This window comes from Aedes albopictus, chromosome 2, assembly GCF_035046485.1.
Source record: "Aedes albopictus strain Foshan chromosome 2, AalbF5, whole genome shotgun sequence".
In the NCBI taxonomy this organism is placed as follows: Eukaryota; Metazoa; Arthropoda; class Insecta; order Diptera; family Culicidae; genus Aedes; species Aedes albopictus.
In genome coordinates this window covers 85,244,436-85,263,512 of record NC_085137.1, presented here as the reverse complement: position 1 = coordinate 85,263,512, position 19,077 = coordinate 85,244,436, and the positions used below count along the sequence as shown (strand labels likewise).

The 19,077-nt window shown below is 42.5% G+C and overlaps 1 protein-coding gene across 1 annotated transcript; it reads right to left on the bottom strand.

Annotated features, from left to right (window-relative positions):
* Positions 1-12,087: 12,087 nt before the first annotated feature.
* Positions 12,088-18,837, bottom strand: LOC134286107 (uncharacterized). Its single transcript, XM_062847678.1, has 2 exons — positions 17,910-18,837; positions 12,088-17,291 (listed from the first exon to the last, which is right to left on the bottom strand). Exons 1-2 carry the CDS (start codon positions 18,835-18,837, stop codon positions 12,088-12,090), a joined length of 6,132 nt encoding a protein of 2,043 aa, XP_062703662.1.
* Between the last annotated feature and the right edge of the window lie 240 nt (positions 18,838-19,077).

The following is a 19,077-nucleotide window of genomic DNA, read 5'->3' as shown; positions in this document are numbered from 1 at the left end:
AGGTGTCCCGCCGGAAGTGGCAATCTCATCAAATCACACCATTTTAGATTCTTAAAGTTTAAAATATAAATACAGTAGGATGTGTCAACGTTATATGGGAAAATGAAAATTATCGCATCAGCCCAGGACAAAGTTTTTTCAATCCTCTTTTGCGTCTAAAACTACTGGGAAATTTCTTATGGGATTTAGTATGGGCAATTCACTTGCTTGCATTTTTTGTCAATTTTACATGAATCTTGTAACCTATGATAATAAAATATAGCCTCTAGTGTGAAGAAAAAACTTCGAAGACCGTTAAGTCATCTGTGATTGTGAAAGAGGTTATATCCTAGCTTGTAATTATGGTCTTGATGTTCATCGGCCTTCAGTGATAGTTGCTTTTCTGAATAAAGCATTCTCAGGAACAGATCGGATTACGTCGACGGAAAGATCATGCTTCGGAATGATGGCCCTTGCACAGAAACTCCAAAAACAGGGACCAAATTCTAGACCGTCCGATGGGTAGGAGATTGTCCGCATCACGACGGTTTCAAATCGAATGGACTCAATATATACCAAAACTTCCGTATGACATTTTTGAGCAAAGCCATCTTGACTAGGAAACCTTGACTGATTGAACCTTTGAAAAAGCCCCATACGGACCGAAACGTCGGTAAAAAATCATAAACTAGTGTTACCGATTCCCCAAAAAGACTACAAAGTTTACATTCTGAAGCAAAATCATCTCAGTCGTATCCCAACCAAGGAAAGATCTTGAGTACATGTCCGACGAGAAAGCATCTGGGTTTTAATATTCTGAACTCTTTTCAATATACCTACCTCCAACGAAACATTCATTTATTTTTTTACCGAACTAAAGTAAAGTAAAATCTGTAAAATTTCGCTGAATTTTGATAATCTTAACTTGAACTTAACATAAATCAAAACAGCTGAGAAGTGACTACATTTAAATAGAAGTAAAATAAGTATGGATAAAGGATCTGATTTCAAGAAGACTCTTCTGACGATCTAAATCTAAATCTAAATCTTTACCCGATGTTAACCCTCTCACCGTAAACATAGAACTGAATTTTCAACCCGACCTGTTTGAATTATAAGAATATATTAAAGTTTGAAAGGTTAAGTATTACGTAGTTAACGTAAGTGTACCAAAACCTATGAAAACGATAACATGCAATAATCTAAAAGGGCAGTTCGTGTTTTGGAAAAATGAAGCAGGTTATGAAAATACGTGCTAGTTTTCTTTTGTAAAATCTTTATTTAGTTCAGTTTATTTTTACATATTCATTATTACAAATTATGTTTAGTTTTATTATACAGTTAAAATGCCTACACTTCGCTTTCCAAATGGAATTTCAATGCACTCAGATCTATATTATTATTAAACGATGTAATAAATATGACATAGTTTATAAAGTGTTTCATTATGCGTGTTTTTAAACTTGACTGTATTTTCATTGAAGGAAATAACAATTCATTAAAAGTAATGCTAGTGGTTGCCAAATTTAATAAAATCAAAAGTGAGTCGCAAGCTGAAAAAGTTTGAGAAACACTGCGCTAGAGGAGTTTCTGTTGATAAACCTTGGTTGATTATAAGACCGGACTCCTGGAGTAGTTTTGTAGGAATCCCTTGTGCTATTTTGAAGGAATATTTTTCAAAGGAATCCGTGGAAAAAATAAGAAGAAATCTAATAAAGAATTTCTCCAAGCAAGTTTCTAGAATCTCTTGAGGACTTTCCCAAGGAATCTTTGGATGCATTTCTGGAGGAGTACGTGTCAGATTTTCTTAAGAAATCCTTGGTGAAATTTCTGGAGGAATATTGAACTTTTTATTTTCAGTAGGAATCGTTGATAGCGACGGCTATCAAAGACTCTCGGCTGCGATCGCCTTCCACCATAGTTAGCGCTCTGTTATTCTCATCATTCGATTCGACTTGATTCCGAAAATACGTCAACACATCTGGCCGATTGGCCACAATGATTATCTGCTCTCCACGATCGGAAAAGGTAGCCAAAGCGAGCACCATTTGGTAATCTCAACTCAACTGTTTCCGACTGATCCATTCATCTTCGCTTTCGCTGAATACACACGGCACGGGGAGCAACGCACGGCACCCAACCGCGGCCCCGACTGCTGTATGTTTTTGGTTCATTTACCTAGCGATTGATTATTGATGATTGAACACAGCGAGCGGTCACGCGCACGGCTGAGATCAAACCCTGTTGAGGAGCCAAAAAGGGCCGCCTTTTCTTGAGGTTTCCCATCATTTTACCTAGATATCTCTCGGGCTGGCGGGTGGAGAGCAGAGGATCGCGCATCTTCTACATGACTACCGCAAATAACCAAGTGGTGCGTCACTATAGGTTGAAAAATGAAATTGCATAACAAAATCTTCAACTTACATGAGAATCGTAAATTTCATTCGCTGAAAATAAATGGTCAAACACATAAAATTTACAGGCTTTACACTGAAAATAACGCCATTCATGTGAAATGTAGGTGTACAAAAACCGGAAAATGTTGATAAACCTGGGCGTGTAAGTGGAATAGATGTACGTAAAAGAATAAGTTGATACCCATTTGAGATAAAATTCTGCAATATTTCAATGATATCCGCCACTGGCTTCGATAAAACTCTATAGGGTATGTGTGCCATCAGTAATCTCACGCTCCCATGTTTATCCTATTCGAAAACAAGCGATTACGGCACCGATTGATTCCGTTCTTTTTGTTTCCATGGGTGCTCTCTCTCTCTCTTCTTGGCGTAACGTCCTCATTGGGACAAAGCCAGCTTCTCAGCTTAGTGTTCTATGAGCACTTCCACAGTTATTAACTGAGAGCTTCCTCTGCCAATGACCATTTTGCATGCGTATATCGTGTGGCAGGCACGAAGATACTCTATGCCCAAGGAATTCAAGGAAATTTCCTTTACGAAAAGATCCTGGACCGACCGGGAATCGAACCCGTCACCCTCAGCATGGTCATGCTGAATACCCGTGCGTTTACCGCCTCGGCTATATGGGCTATGGGTGCTCACTTCTAACAAAAAATACAAAAATAAGAAACAAAACAAACACTGCTCCAATCCTTTGTTTTTCGTAGGATGAAAATGGGAACCACATGCTTAATAAGGGAACCAATATCCTACTTGTCCCATGTGTGAAGAATTAGCATTAAGTTAAAATTCACAAATACAAAGAAACTAAAAAAATAATCTACTTGTCCCACGAAGTTCAAATTTTTGACCACTGTGGTCCGCAGCCGTCATTGCTGTGCTCCCACTACTGTTCCATCTCACCATAGCTTTGATATTTTTATTTGTTTTGAAAAATTGAAAGAGTTACAAATGATTTATTTAAATGAACCATCAAACAAACGAGGTTCGAGATGGATTACTGATTTAGGTGATTGGCGGCACTTTATGCCGCTGACTGTCTTCGACTCGAAACGAGTCCCACACTTCTGGTTTTCTTTTGATCACGACAGCAGCAGCAGCAGCAGTGCCAGTGGGAGCATGGGAAGAGATGTAAAAATCAACTTACCGAAGGTTAAACAAACATGTCGGAGGAGTTCCGCGATCCGGTCTGTTTGTGGCACAAGATCGCAGAGATCATCGGCGAAGAACAAAGCGATCCCGACTGATGTGAGAAAATCGATCAAACTGATAGTGTTTATTCCCGATTACCACAGGTAGCGTCTTCAATTAGGTTGATGTTTCGATCGGGGTGCCCTTTAAGAAGCCGTCGTCGTTCATTTGGGACTTGTTCGTGGAAAACTGCCGGTTTGTTGGCTTTGTTTTTGGTGGGTTGGTGAAACACTTTGATCATCATTTCGAGTTTGATGGTGGTAGAGGTCGATTGTAGACTCAATGGAAAAGAAATGTCTGTGAATAGAAAATGACATAGAAAAAAGTGAACGACGGTTATAAGTTCAATCTTCAATTACTTAATTAAGGCAATTGTCTATATATTCCAAGTGAAGACATTCCAGCAAATCTGGAACTCCATACTGCTGTGTAATCCACGTACTTCTTTTTTTATTTCCTCGTTACTATTTACTTCTTCATTCTCACTCTCTGCTACGTATTTCTCTCCTCACCCCTCACTTTTCACTCAATGCTCACTGTGGTGACTATGAGAGGAAGACCACTTTGTGGTACTTTGTCTCCAGGAATGAGGCACAACTAATTAGTCCCTGTGCCCTGGCCCTAGCGTTTAGGCTTAAACACATATCTTAAAAAGAAATACTATCTTCTTAGAGGAGGAGAAGGAGAAGATTAGTTTTTCTGGTTAATAATCTAAAGATGGGCGAACCGTTCGCGAACGGTTTTAAAGAGCTAGTTCTATGGAAATAATGAATGAAGTTCATTTGAATGCAGTTCATTTGAAAAGAATGGTAGTTCTCCGTTCTCTCAAAATCGAGAAAAATAATGTTCCAGAACCGTCTATTCAACTTTTCCAAAGAACGAAAATTGGTTTCTAAAATACAGTACTTCGAAGGCACACAGCCGGTCGGAGATAGGCATTTGAGAAATGACTGAGTGGTCAATACACAAGATCACAAATCTTTTTTTTTTTTTTGAGTTGGATTTGCAAAATATATAGCGGTTTCTGTGATCACGTATTTAAAATTGTTATAACTCGTAAAATCACACTTAAATTAATGGCTTGACTAGCAGATCTTTAGAATATCATTGCATTAACAAAACAACGAAAAAACATACAGAACGGTTCTTACAAAAGAATTGTTCAAATGAGAACGATTCCTTCGAAAAAACTGTTTTGCCCATCTCTATTGTAAATGCCCCACAACAGAGAAGAAAGAAATATTCCTTTCGCTTAAGCGTAGCTTGAAACAATCTCACCAACTGGAAACTGCTATTCCTGTTATTCTCCTGATTATTTTTTCCAGCTTGTTTTTGGTAGATTTTTCCGAAAGATGGAACTTCTTTGATGCCGCTGCCACTTTTCGCGTCAAAGAAATTTCCAGTTTTTTTTCAAGGCATCAATATGTATAAGGATTATATCACTTATAATCTTTGCTGGATCCACGACGAAGAAAAAAAAATGACAGGAGATTTCATATCACGGAAGTTGGTGTTGTTTCCGTAAGTCAATGGCGTTATCTTATCTAAAATTTAAAATAAAAGTGCTCGAAACAAAGTATTTACTAAAAACGAACGAAATAAAAGTTATTTCAGAAAAACTGAAATTCATGGATCACCCTAACATGAATCTTATAAATAATTATAAGTTAGGAACCATAATAGATATTAAAGTGGTTTCTTCGGCAAACTTGCTCCAAATAAGTTCTTCTACAACTTTGTAGAACTTTTTATGAACGTACATAAAACTATTGAAAAGCAGATGTTTGGATCAGCGAAACTAGAGGGACCACTCTAATTTCACAATAATGAGAAAAAAGGTCGAAAAATAAGAAGAAACTTTCCCAAAAACACCATGTATCTAAAGCTTAAGGTTTAGGCACAAACATTTTTGTCTTCGTAAACACGGCTCTGGACCCATTGTGCATTGTAAGGGTGCGGCCAGAGTGGACGCGTCACGCGACGCGGCGCGGTGCGACGCGATTTTGGCGCGATTTCCATCGCGACTTGATAACCACAGTGAACGCGATGCAACGCGATATCCTCTAAATCATATACACTGAGAAAACTGATCTTGAGAAGGTCATAAGTTTCTCTTATGAAATTACGACAAGAAAAAGTTTTAATTTTTGAAACCATTTCATAAGACATCATCATTTCATAAGACACCTTATGAAATATTTTTTGCGCAATTTAAAAAGCCTCGCAACCTGGAATTGAACCAGGGACGTCGAGATTGGAGAACGCGTGCTTTACTCACGCGCCCATCGACGCTTCAAAAGATGGGGTGGTTGGAGCCAAATTAAAAGTTAGTTTTTTTGGGGAACAACCAGTGTTGGTAAAAACTCAAATTCTCAAATCTCATGCTTGAGTTGTTTCACGCGCGATTCTTGACTCGTCAAACTCACCGCCGAAAAAATCATGCATGAGTTGACTCGTGATTTCACTCATTGCGTTATTTCTTGGTGTTCTTAGTATTTACATCGAAGTTTTTAGGATTATATGATAGAACAAAAGCAAACCTATCGTACAACAACATTGGATGTCGTTCAAATTGATTTGGATTCTCTTTACAAGCGAACGAGGTTTCGACACTTGACTCGTGAGAGCGAGATTTTGCATGAAAATTTCGCGTGTGAGAAAATGATTCAGAATCGCGCCCGAGTTTGCTCACGCAGGAGCGGTTCATGAGTGTACTTTGAGTGTGACACTGGGAACAACTTTTAATAATAAAACTTATGATTTTCAAAAGAGCCTTCTTATGAGATTTTTCATAAGAACGGTATAACGGATTTCTTAAGAAATTTTTGCCTCAGTGTAGACATTGAGCTGAAATGGAATGTATGTGATTTCTTAATTATTTTCATGTACTTGATTAAATTCATGCGATTTTTATATAAAATGTTATTTGAAATCCCAGTTATCTGATGGATTTCCAAGAGATATGTGATTTATTTATGAAACTCTGAATTTCGATCAGATTTTTGAATTTATTTAAAACGCGTACATTTGTTCTTACGAGAATTGTATGTCAGTGAACAGTTTTGTGAACTTAATCAAGATTGATACATTCATTTTCATTGACCAGCCCCGGGGAATGGAGCCGAATAAATAAAGACACATATGAAGCCATCAGGTCCCCCATGTATCTCTAGTCTTCCAGGGTTTTCCAGGAAATCTTACATTTCTTCGGTAGTTCTCGCATCGCTCTGAAATGCTAATTAACATTACTGCATAAAAACTGTCACCTTCAAACTTTTGTAGTAATATTAAAGTATGGAAGGTTTTGTAAGTCAAATTGAAAATGTTAATATAAGTGAAGAACTAGCTTCAAGTTAAAATTCACAATTAAAAGAGAGAAAAACTTAAAATATGCTAAAAAAGAAAATTTTACTATTGTGTTACTTATTTTCGATTATTTTTCCTAAATTATATCTGCAATATGTGAAAATGACCATTTGGTTTTATTCATGTTAATGTTTTCATTCACATTTGAAGTCATTTGAAAAGCATTTTCGTAAAATTAGCATCAAAAACAGTGCAAGCAGTGTTTGGTCGCGCGCCACGCGTAAAGACGCTTTTCGCTTCGCATCGTTCCGCGCGCACTCTGGCATGTTATGATTGAATGAACGGGGTTCTGCCGCGCGTCGACGCGCTACTTGTCAAAATCCGCATCGGATCGCGTCGCGCCGCGTGACGCGTCCACTCTGGCCGGCTCCTAATTTACGCCAAAAGGATGAACCGGGTAACCCTCATCGACAACGCTGTACCGTTAGACCATAATGTCCAATCAACGTTCTCCGGTAAGATAATCAAGTACCACGACCTAGCGGAGGAGTTGAAGCAGATGTGGCACCTGGAGGACGTCCGTATAGTTCCTTTCGGCAACCGGAGTTGTTCCTAAATCTCTCCTAAGGTGCCTAGACGAGCTGGAATTGAAGAAGGATCTGAACAGCATCCTGAAAGCGGCGATTCTTGGAACCTCGGTATACCCGTATCATCACAACAGACATCCGAAGCAGACTCATTAGGTTATAAGCAAACCGGATAATTAGATCAACAGAGCCTAATCTCCTTTCGCATTCCGATTGCCCGGGGTAGGTGAAAGTTTTGAGCATTTTTTTGCTGAGAAGTGCCAAAACTCTATAATAATAATGATATTGATAAATAATTATTGAACTTACCCAGTAATAGTTTTGGGAGACGATGACTGGAATGGTTATTGCTAGATTTTCAAGAATATAAACCCAAATAAACATTTCCTGGAAATAACAGTTTTATGAACTGAAAGAGCCATCTGAATATTTTCATTTAAAATACTTGTTGTCAACTATAAAATATTCCAATGAGTACTAAGAAAACCCTCGGAAGTAACCTCAAGACATTTCTCAGTGAGAGCTTTTAGGAATTTTCAGAAAGAAAGTTTCTCCAAAATTTCAAAAGCATATTGATTTAGCTTTGTTCATTAAAAATAAAATAGTTTTTTTTTTTAATAAAATAGTAGATGAATTCCCAGGTAACATCATGGTGAATATCTGAATTTGTTTGAGAATACGGACGTCCGTATAGTTCCTTTCGGCAACCGGAGTTGTTCCTAAATCTCTCCTAAGGTGCCTAGACGAGCTGGAATTGAAGAAGAACCTTTGCTAGATTTTAAAATATTCCAACGAGTACTATGAAAACCCTCGGAAGTAACCTCAAGACATTTTTCAGTGAGAGTTTTTAGGAATTTTCAAAATGAATGTTTCTCCAGAATTTCAAAAGCATATCGATTTAGTTTTGTTCATTATAAAAATAAAATAGTTTTTTTTTTATAAAATAGTATATAAATTCCCAGGTAACATCATGGTAAATATCTGATTTTTTTTTAATACGGATGAATGTAAAAAAACACACGATCAATCTTTGATACTGTAAATAGTGACATCTTGATAGCATTCATAAAAGCTTAATAAAAAAGATTGAGAATTTAGAAAGTTTTGACTCTTAAAGTGAAAACAACTTTTTATTACTGGAAAATTCAACTTTGGGGTGTTAGATGAACATACAAATTCTAGTTCCTGTCAAAGCTCTCTTTTGACCTTGAATGTAAGTTATCGCTTGACTGTCGCCTAATCTGCTGCAATAACATATATGTAGAACCAATGAGATTCCTGCTTAGGATTATCAGGCATCTTCAATGTGTAAGCACTGGTCATCTTCTATGTTAAAGGAAAAATAGCGAGAATTTCAGCAAATCAATCCTCAGCTTCCACCGTCCATTCATTCTCATCCCAATCGGCGTCACCCCATCCGTAAAAGTCACAATTTGTTGTACGATAACGAATCCCAAACCCAGCCCTAATGGCACTTCATAACGAGCGACAGTTCGTGTTATTATTTTCCGGAAAATTGTTTCTAAGCATTTTCCGTTTGTCACAAAACAGTTTCCCAGCAACATCCCTCTCCTCCCCACGAATGCGAAAACTTCCATCGCTTTTTTAGGCTGCGGGGACAATTGCTACCCTGTTCGGAAACAATGTCGAGTCGAAATAATAAATATTTTTCCAGGCGAAAAGACCAACTCCAAACAATCTGTGCTGCAATGCAATGGCACCGAGAGTGTCGAGAGTGGGGAGGATCGGTAACGTCCCTCCCACTAACCAGCAGCAATCCTCAGCAGCATATTGATTCCGTCGTCGTTTCGGTGCCAACTTTCGTGATGCCAGTACCACCACCACCCGGGAGAAAAGTGTGTGGCGTGCAAAAATGAAGCTGCGCGGAATCGTGTTTTTCGTTCGATTGAAGCAATTACCACACCGAGCTGTGTGAATCATTTGGCCCAGCTCAGAATGGATTCCTTTTTGGGTACTGTTGAGGACAACGAATTGTAGAAGTCACATTTTCGTGATCGTTTTGGATGTGTATTCAATGTTGAAGTAAATGAATAATAATTAGGACTGGGTATTCTAAATTATCTGTATAACATTTTCATCTAAAAAACATCCTTCGCATCTAATCCATCCAGAGCCCTAACACATCTTGATACTTTTTGTTACATTTTGAAGAATTCCAGTAAACGTACCATAAAATTTATGATCCCTAACAGTAGTAGGTCACTCTCGGACCAAAGTTGTCAACAATCGCAGCAATAAATTCATTAGGAACCGTGACGAATGGAGCCTGCCAGCAACACATACCTACCGTACTCCTAGCTGAAACGCGACGTGAGCTCGAAGGGTTCCAGCAGACTAGGTTCAGCAGAAGAAAAAGGTTTAGAAATCCTCTTCACGGGGGTATCGCTCTCTGCTTACACACAATGTGTGTCCATATAGTGACTATAGTGACAAAGCTGTTTTGAAAATTTACAACAGGTACTGATGACGGAAATAAACTGTTCGTAACACATGATGTCGCAGACGAACGAGACAAACTCAGACAAATCAAATATTAGTCGGGGGCAAGCAGATGAAGAAATCCCGCCGATTATGAACCGCCTGCAGCTTGTCATCAACTTGTCAGACGACTAATTATGACAAGGATAAAGCGCATCCACGAGCACGAGTGTATCCCATACATATGTCGCAGCTCCAAAGAACGTTGTCACTTCCTCGTTTGTTCCTTCATCGCCGCACTCCCGTACGAGAGAAGATTTATGTTTACCGCGTAGCAAACATCAACTAAGCTCATAAACATAAATATCGGGTACGCTCATTGCATTGTCGTCATCAAAAACTGACTGGCTTTTCTGGATGCTTGCCTTGACGTAGGGAGATTTAGTAGTTGGTTTCGAGGGGAACTTTTTCAAAATGCCGTTGGTTGGTTCAATAGATCGGTGAGCCGTTTCCAAATATCGTAAATTTTCTTCACCAACAGAGGAGATTACTGTTCTTCTCTGCTCTAAGCGAAAGAATTACAGTGACCCCACAATTTATGAATCAGCAAAAATGACCACAGTTTATGGATCACTCATTTGATCAACATGGTGATTCATAAATAGTGTACAAAATTAAGGTGATTCATCGGTGTGGGATCACTGTAATACCATATATGTGAGACAACACAACTTTCACCAGGATTAGTGGATACAACGAATGCTAAGATTTAGGAAAAGTACTAGTTGAATTTGATTTTATCGATTATTTCTCCAAACTTCATTCAGCCAGACCGAACCGTGGGGTACTATACTTTAGAACCAACAATAAAAATATCAAAGGGCAAGAAAACCTACGATGCCGTTCTTTGAAAAGTTGTTCCATGTACAAAAAAAATGACATTGAGAAAAACGCAATCAAATATAACTATAAGTATTATAAATATATTTATAATACTTATAATTACATTTTTGTACCTGAGCGATTCCAAGCAACAGCATCAAAATTAAGGAAATTTTTTAATTCATGATTTTCTATTGAACTGATACTTTGCACAGTTTTTCAGTTCCATCTAAATCGCCATTTTTCGATATCAAATTTTTATTTTGAATCACGACTAACTTTTCAAAAGGGTGTATGTGAAAATGGTTCAAAAATATTCAAAAATCTGCGCAGCCAAAATGATTCGTTCGATTGCTATGAATTTTTCAGCAAAGTTAGATAACTAAATGGTGATTCCTAAGAAAATATACACTGTGAAAAAACATCGTTTTTAACATTAAAAAATATCATTTTTGTCACAAAAACTCAAATATCTCAAAACCCTATCTTTTTACCAACGTAATTTTTTTAGGAAAGACGGTCCATTGTATTAGCAATCCACCATAAAAATTTGGTGATGGTAAACTAATAAACAAAAAAGTTATAACATATCAAACATTTCACAATTTTCACATTTGGTAAATATTTTTTTCTGTGTAAATTATTTGGTCAGAAATCGCAGTTTGATGCTGATTTTATTGTTCAGCAAAGTTAGATAACTAAATGATGATTTCTAAGAAAATATACACTGTGAAAAAAAATCTTTTTTTAACATTAAAAAATATCATTTTTGTCACAAAAACTCAAATATCTCAAAACCCTATCTTTTTACCAACGTAATTTTTTAGGGAAAACGGTCCATTGTATTAGCAATCTACTATAAAAATTTGGTGATGATAAACTAATAAACAAAAAAGTTATGACAATGCAAACTGTTACGGGACGGACGTCGAAACCTCTTTAGTCAAACTCGTTTTTACGTTGAGTCAGCTACAAGCTACAAAGAATTTTTATTTAACGCATGTTTTAGTTTATAATTTAAGGTTACCTTACAGTTTTAGTTTTCTACGTCTATCTTCCGTCTTTGTAACAATGTTTGTTCAGTGTTTTGTGTTGTCCTGTAGATATTTATATTTAGTTCACAAAGAGTTCAATAAATTCAATTTTACTTACAATTTTCATGGAAATTAGAGAAATACAAATACAAATTTTTCAACAATTTAGAGATAAGTTTTAACGTTTTCAATGTCACTTTGTATCGTCTACGTTTAGATTTAGGTCGGTTTTACAAATAGGAGAACGTCAAATTAGTTGACAGCGTTGGTTTCCACTCTGTCCCGAGTATCACGTTCAGTGGATGTAAGGGTGGTACTGAACGCCTCGGGTTCCGTCGCGCACATACCCCCGACCGTATTGCTGCCAGAACCTTCAGCTATACCAACCTCTTCAGCGACATTGAGTACTGCTATCTTAGACACTGGACGTTGCTGGATACCCGCTGTAGTCTGCACGTCGACTCTGCGGACACGCCCATCCCTTCCTGGGTATACTTGACGGATTCTTCCGCGTGTCCAGCTGTTCCTCTCCTTCTCGTTGGCAATCATCACCAGGTCACCGACCTGGACATTCCGCACCTCTCCGAACCATTTTGACTGCGGCGACATAACTGGGAGGTACTCTCTGAGCCACCTTCTCCAGAAGTTGTCGAGCATAACCTTGATCATGCCCCAATTGGAACGCAGGGCTTCTGCATCATGTGTCGGCTTCGTGGCTGGCTGAACTACTCCGCTGGAGCTTAGGAGCAAAAAATGGTTTGGCGTCAAGGCTTCGTGCTCCTCGCTCTCCAGCGGTAGATAGGTCAGAGGGTGCGAATTGACCAAGGATTCTACCTCCGCAAGTGCTGTAGCCAACGTCTCATCGTCTGGATTGCGATCGGTCAGTAGACTGCTGAGAGCACGCTTTACGGAGCGTACAAGTCTCTCCCATACGCCCCCCATGTGAGGAGCGTACGGCGGGTTAAACTTCCATTGGGTTCGGTAGTTGGTGATGGTAGCCGCCAGTGTTCCGTTGATCGACCGTATTTGTCTGGCAAGTTCGCTGCTCACGCCTTGGAAATTGGTTCCTTGGTCGGAGTACACCTCCTGGGGAGCTCCTCTACGTGCGATGAACCTACGAATTGCCTGAATGCAAGACTCGGTTGACAACGATGTCGCAACTTCCAGATGTATTGCTCTAGTAGTCAGGCAAGTGAATAGGGCTACCCACCGCTTTGCACTGGCCCGTCCGACGCGAACAGTAAGGGGTCCAAAGTAATCCAGACCTACAAACGTGAAAGCTCGTACGTATGGTGTGAGCCGTGCTATCGGTAATGGACCCATTCTCGGTACTTGTGGTACACATCGGTACACCGAACACCAGGTGCAGCATTTCGCAGTCTTCCGTACGATAACTCGAAGCTTCGGTATGTGGTACTTCTGCCGAATTTCGTTCACCACCGTTTCTCCGTTTGCGTGACCGTATTGCCGGTGATACCAGTTGACCAGGAGATGCGTCACGTAGTGCTGCTTGGGTACGATGATTGGAAATTTCGTGTTGTACGAAACGAAAGGCGAGGCTTTGATTCGACTGTCCTTCCGTATTACTTCTCCTTCGCCCAGGAATGGCGCTAGCTTGTAGATGCTGCTGCTCTTTTCTACCGCTTCCCGTTGATCCGATGGCTCGTGCAGGTTGCTCCGTAGAACGTCGAATTCCGCTGGGAATACTTCTTGTTGCACTAGCTTCCATACCAGATACTCTGCTGCATTCAGCTCTTCGCATGATAGAAATCCCGTGGTGATCGCCGAGCCATTCCTTTTGTGTTGACAATTCTGGTAGAAACGGCGTACATATGCGATTGCTCTCACCAGCCTCTCCCATTTGGAAAACCGCTGGAACGGTACAACGGGCTCAGCCGTGTGCTGAACATGAATACGGACGTTCCGCAGCTCTTCAGCCGAATGCTCCTCCTGCGCCGAATCTTCTTCAGGCCATTTAGCCTCATCCTCGTATAGGAATGCAGGACCGTTGAACCACCTGCAGTTCTCGTGGTAGTTGGGACCCTTTCCCCATTTTGTGGCTTCGTCCGCCACGTTTAGCTTGGTTGGCACCCATCTCCAATCTGCAACGTTCGTATCTTCGAGGATCTCCGTAATCCGGAATGCTACAAACTGCCGATATCTCCTATGGTCTGATCGAAGCCAGGCGAGTACCGTTTTGGAATCGCTCCACATCACTCTTCGCTTGATCGGAATGGTGTGGTTTTCAGTGACAGTCTTCATCAGTCGCGTTCCAATCGTTGCTGCCTGAAGTTCCAGACGAGGTATCCCAATCGACTGCAAAGGAGCTACTTTGGTCTTTGCGCTAACCAAACAGCACCGGATTGTTCCGTTGTCCACAACTCTGAAATAAGCCGCGGCCGCGAACGCGCTTTCGCTTGCGTCTACGAACACGTGCAACTCCAACGATTCATAGGCTTCTTGGCTGTATCCGGGGAAATAGCACCGCGGGATCTTCACTTTGTCCAGCGACCGAAGTATCTCCAACCATTGCTGCCAACGTGGAAGTATTTCGCCGGGAATTTGCTCATCCCAGCCGACCTTCGATCTCCAAATCTCCTGGATGATGACTTTCCCTTCGATGACAAAGGATGCGACGAGACCTAACGGGTCAAACAGACTCATTACCAGTCTTAACACCTCTCGTTTGGTGGGAGTAACCGCTGCGTCGAACAGGCGCTCCAAATCTCTTCGGAAGCTGGTCGTATAAGAAAACACGTCTTCGCTGGGTAGCCAGACCATTCCCAGGATGCGTTCTTGCTGACTGTCCTTGTCCATCACAAAGCTTTTAACTTCTTGCGAATTTTGCTCTCCGATGCGCCGCAACACTTCGGGTGAGTTGGACATCCAATGTCGTATCTGGAAGCCTCCTCGAGCGTGCACTGTTCGTACATCCGATGCTAGCTGAACCGCTTCGTCGACGCTGTCGACGCTATCCAGATAGTCGTCGACGTAGTGGTTCTCTATTATTGCCGCAGCTGCTTCTGGGAGTTCCATCGAATGTTCCATTGCGTTTATATTTTTGGCAAATTGTGTAGAGCATGGTGAGCAAGTTGAACCGAATATGACCACGTCCATCACAAACACTTGTATTGGGTCCTCCGGTTTGTCACGCCACAGAAACCTCTGTGCTTGTCGATCCTCGGGCCTCACCTCCACCTGATGGAACATTTCCATAATATCGGCGCTAATCGCAATTTCCTTCTGACGGTAGCGGCAGAGCACCGCTTGAAGAGGCACCAACAAATCTGGACCTTTCAGTAGAGCCGAGTTGAACGATACTCCTTGCACGACAGCTGCCGCATCCCAGATGATTCGCAACTTCTCTGGCTTCCGGGGATTCACAACGATACCCAAGGGCAAATACCAGATGCGATTAGGGTCCGACTCTTCCAGTTCTCGCTGCGAAGCTCGATGTGCGTAGCCTTTCGTTTGGTAATCAGCTATCTGCTTCCTCATCTTGGTGTAGAGCTCCGGTGACTTGGACAGGCGACGTTCAAGACATTTCAGGCGCCGCTCAGCCATCGGACGGCTGTTGGGAAATACGAACTCGTCGTACTTCCAAAGCAGGCCGGTCTGGTATCGACCGGAAGGAGTCCGTACCGTTGTCGCTTCAAGAATTTTTCGTGCCCGTTGATCATCTGCTGATTCTACCGGTTTCGCAACAGACACGCCTACGCTCTCCGTCGAAAAAAACTGCTTGATCAAGCCATCAAGATCGTCGTCGTGGGCACGGGTGCAAACGTGAAGTACCCGATGCGAAGAATCTTGATCCGTTGGTCCAGTGCAGCCATACACCACCCATCCTAACCTGGTTTTGGTGGCTACGGGTTCACCTTCCTTCCCTTCGCGTTGTTTGAGCGAGTTCTTCACACTGGTGTTATCCAGACCGATCAGAATCCCTGGAACGATATTGTCGTAGCTCCGAACTGGAAGTCCCCGTAGATAAGCGAAGCGATCCTCTAGTTCCTTGAAGTGCAATGACTGCCGAGGAAGATCCAAGCTCTCCACGGTCTGCACACCTCTCAGTTGGAACTGTTTGCGTTGTCCCACACCGGAAATCTGGATCTGCACTTTCATCGAATCTTCCTCCATTCTCTTGACTCCATTAGTCCACTGCATGCACAGTGGTGATACAGGTCCATGTAGGGCGAGCTGTTCAACCAGTGACTTCTCCACCAATGTTGTGTCGGACCCACCATCGAGGAAGGCAAACGTTTGGACGGATCTCCCGTTGGCGTGTAACTCCACTGGGACGATTCGGAACAGAACCTTGTTGTGGCAGTGTTGGTGTACGTTGACTACTCGAGATACTGAATTAGACGGTGCAGCAGGCTGTCGTTCTTCCTCTGGATTGCCGGGATGAAGAAGTCTATGATGCCGTTGTCCACAGCCGTCTGTCCCACACATTGGTGCCTTGCAGGGCCACTTTCCGTGCGGGTAGAGACATCTTCTACAGAGGTGTAACTCCTGTGCGATCTTCCAACGATTTTCCAGCGATTTGGATTTGAACGATGAACAGTCCTTCGGTTTGTGTCCACTTGTCTTGCAGACCATGCAAGGCCGTTCACCACCACCTGATTGAGGTTTATTGAAATCCGGTCTGGTTGCCGCTGGTTTGTAGTCTCCTTGATTCCTACCGCCATGATCTGTCGACGCGTGGGTATTTATGACTGCTTTTCCCCTCGGTTTGTCCATCACCGGCGTCACTCTACTCGCTGCGTCGACGATAACATTCATGTAATCCGAGAATGTTCTCAGATCAGCTCGGGCCGCTCGTTGCGTGTACAGCGCCCAGTCCAATTTTATGTTGGCTGGGAGTTTGTCAACCAGCTCGTTGACTAACATAGGGTTGGCCAAATGCATCTCTTGGCCGGTGGCGACCAAGTGAGCACAGAGATTGCGAACTACCAATCCGAAATTGATGACGCTCTCCAACTTTTCGGAACGTGGGGCCGGCGCAGCTCGCACTTCTGCCAGCAGAGTTCCAATGATGGATTCAGGTCGACCGTACAATGTACTTAGCGTGCGGATTATTTCCGGGACGTTCATCGGATGAAGCAGAAAACAATTGACAGCTTTTCTAGCTTCCCCTTTCAGGCAACGTTGAAGCCGCATTAGATTTTCAGCTTCACTGTAGCCGCAGATGTTCGTCGAAGTCTCATAACTACTCCAAAATAGCGGCCACTCTGCGGGGTTTCCCGAAAATTGAGGAAGTTCCTTCGGGACGACGTGTCGGGCTGCCAGTTGCTGAGCTGTTGGAGTGTTGAAGTTGACCGCTTGTGTCCCACAACTTGGAGCTGGTACTGGGTTAAATCCCATCCCCTGCTGGTGCGCTGGGTAATTGATGGCTTCATACGGATTCACTAGTCTCGCGTTGATCGCCGCCGGGATATTCACTGATGCCGCGCTGGCCACTGCAGGACCATGCATCGAAAAACTGGTCGCTTGAAGAGGTACCGAACTGGCCACTGGAGGAATAAGTGACGGCTGGCTATGGAAACCTTCACGCGAATTCATCACTGGCACAGATGTTATCGTTCCACTGTTGAAACGGTTGGGAATCACTGCTGGTTCGGTCACTCGCGAATACACAGCTGGAGTATCATGAATGGTCACTGCACTTGTCGAGATCGCTCGGATCGCATCACTCGCGAACGTGGGTATTTTTGACACGGGAGGGAAAGGGGGAGCAGAGGGACCCGATTGTAGCGAGAATATTGGACCCGAATAGCTCGAGACACTCATCAAAGGTACATTATCAGAGTGTGATAACTGAGAGAGGATTTGATTTGTAGTTGTTCCAGCTGGAACTGTTATACTGTGTTCCCTCGCCCTGAGCTGGTTAGAGAGATGGTTGTCTGCTATCGGATAGGCCCTACCTACACTGAAGGAGCTAATATCAAAACATTGCTCTGTTTGATTTACGTGCGATATCGTGTGTGGAAATGATACATTCTGTGCCCTACTCCTAGCGTTTTCTACCTGAGCTGGTCTACTGGGTGTACTTACAGGAGCTGAATTCGAATACAAACTCTTTGCGGCCTCCAGTCCCTTGTCTGTGCTGACGAGGTGGTTCAGCGGCGCCGAATATGTGCGGTTGAGTTGATCATCACGGACGACATCGTTCACCGCCGGTTGACTGGTAGCTGCTGGCGGGGCAAGTGGGGTAGAATGATACGCTGGAAGCAAATTTGCGGCTCCCGTTGTTGGACCTAACGGCGAAATCTCACTCGGTACACCCAAACCACTGGAAGGTAGACCTGCTGCACCGCTGGATTGGTCTTTGGACGCATCGGAATTGATCGCTGCTGCAGATTGGTGGTTTGGCAATCCGGACGTGCTTGGTAGTGTTGTAATTGGTGGCTGCAGCTGGGTGGATGAAATACCCTGCTGTGACGTGGTTCCAGTGGGGGTACGATCCCCAGAATTGGAAGTCAGGGTCACTGGGTGCTTGTCTATCCATCTCTGCACCTTTTCGATGCTTTTGACGCTGCTCCGCCGACTCCGCACACTCCTTCCGTCTTCGCTTTCCTCCACTTGTGCACGTAGCAAATCGTATTTGCGAGTGATGAAGACCTTCTCCAGTTCGATCTTTTCGGCGATCGCTTTCTCGCTCCTTTCCCGTTCGAGCTGCATGGCTCGTTCCTGAAGCTGCTTCTCCGCTTCTGCCCGTTGCACCATCAGCATTTCGTGGACACGTTTCTCCTCCTCTAGCTGCAGCATTTCTAACTGCAATCGTGCCTCCCGTGCGCTTGCTGTGGTTGAAGCCGACTTGGACATGGAGACGGAGGGGGCTGGGTCCCGGGGAACGCACAATCTGCAGTAATAGGTGCTAGATGTACCCGGATTGTCATCTTGCACACCGGCACATGAATGGTGATACCGTTTTTGGCATCTAGCACAATCGATCATAGAGACCGGGCTGTCTGGCTCCGTGCAGAGAGGGCAATGACGATCCATATTAGACACCTCTCGCTCGCCAAGCGCCGGCTGTTTGCATCCAATTGGATGAAACGGATCGTTGAGAGTATAAAACTCTTGTAGGTTTGTTACGGGACGGACGTCGAAACCTCTTTAGTCAAACTCGTTTTTACGTTGAGTCAGCTACAAGCTACAAAGAATTTTTATTTAACGCATGTTTTAGTTTATAATTTAAGGTTACCTTACAGTTTTAGTTTTCTACGTCTATCTTCCGTCTTT

What these genes read in the sequence shown, in the direction of transcription:
- LOC134286107 (XM_062847678.1), bottom strand. Translation starts at nt 18,837, where the DNA reads ATGGATCGTCATTGCCCTCTCTGCACGGAGCCAGACAGCCCGGTCTCT. An exon ending in GGGACTGGAGGCCGCAAAGA is followed by an intron (nt 17,292 to 17,909) that starts GTTTGTATTCGA and finishes ATGGTCCTGCAG; the next exon opens with TGGCCAGCGCGGCATCAGTG.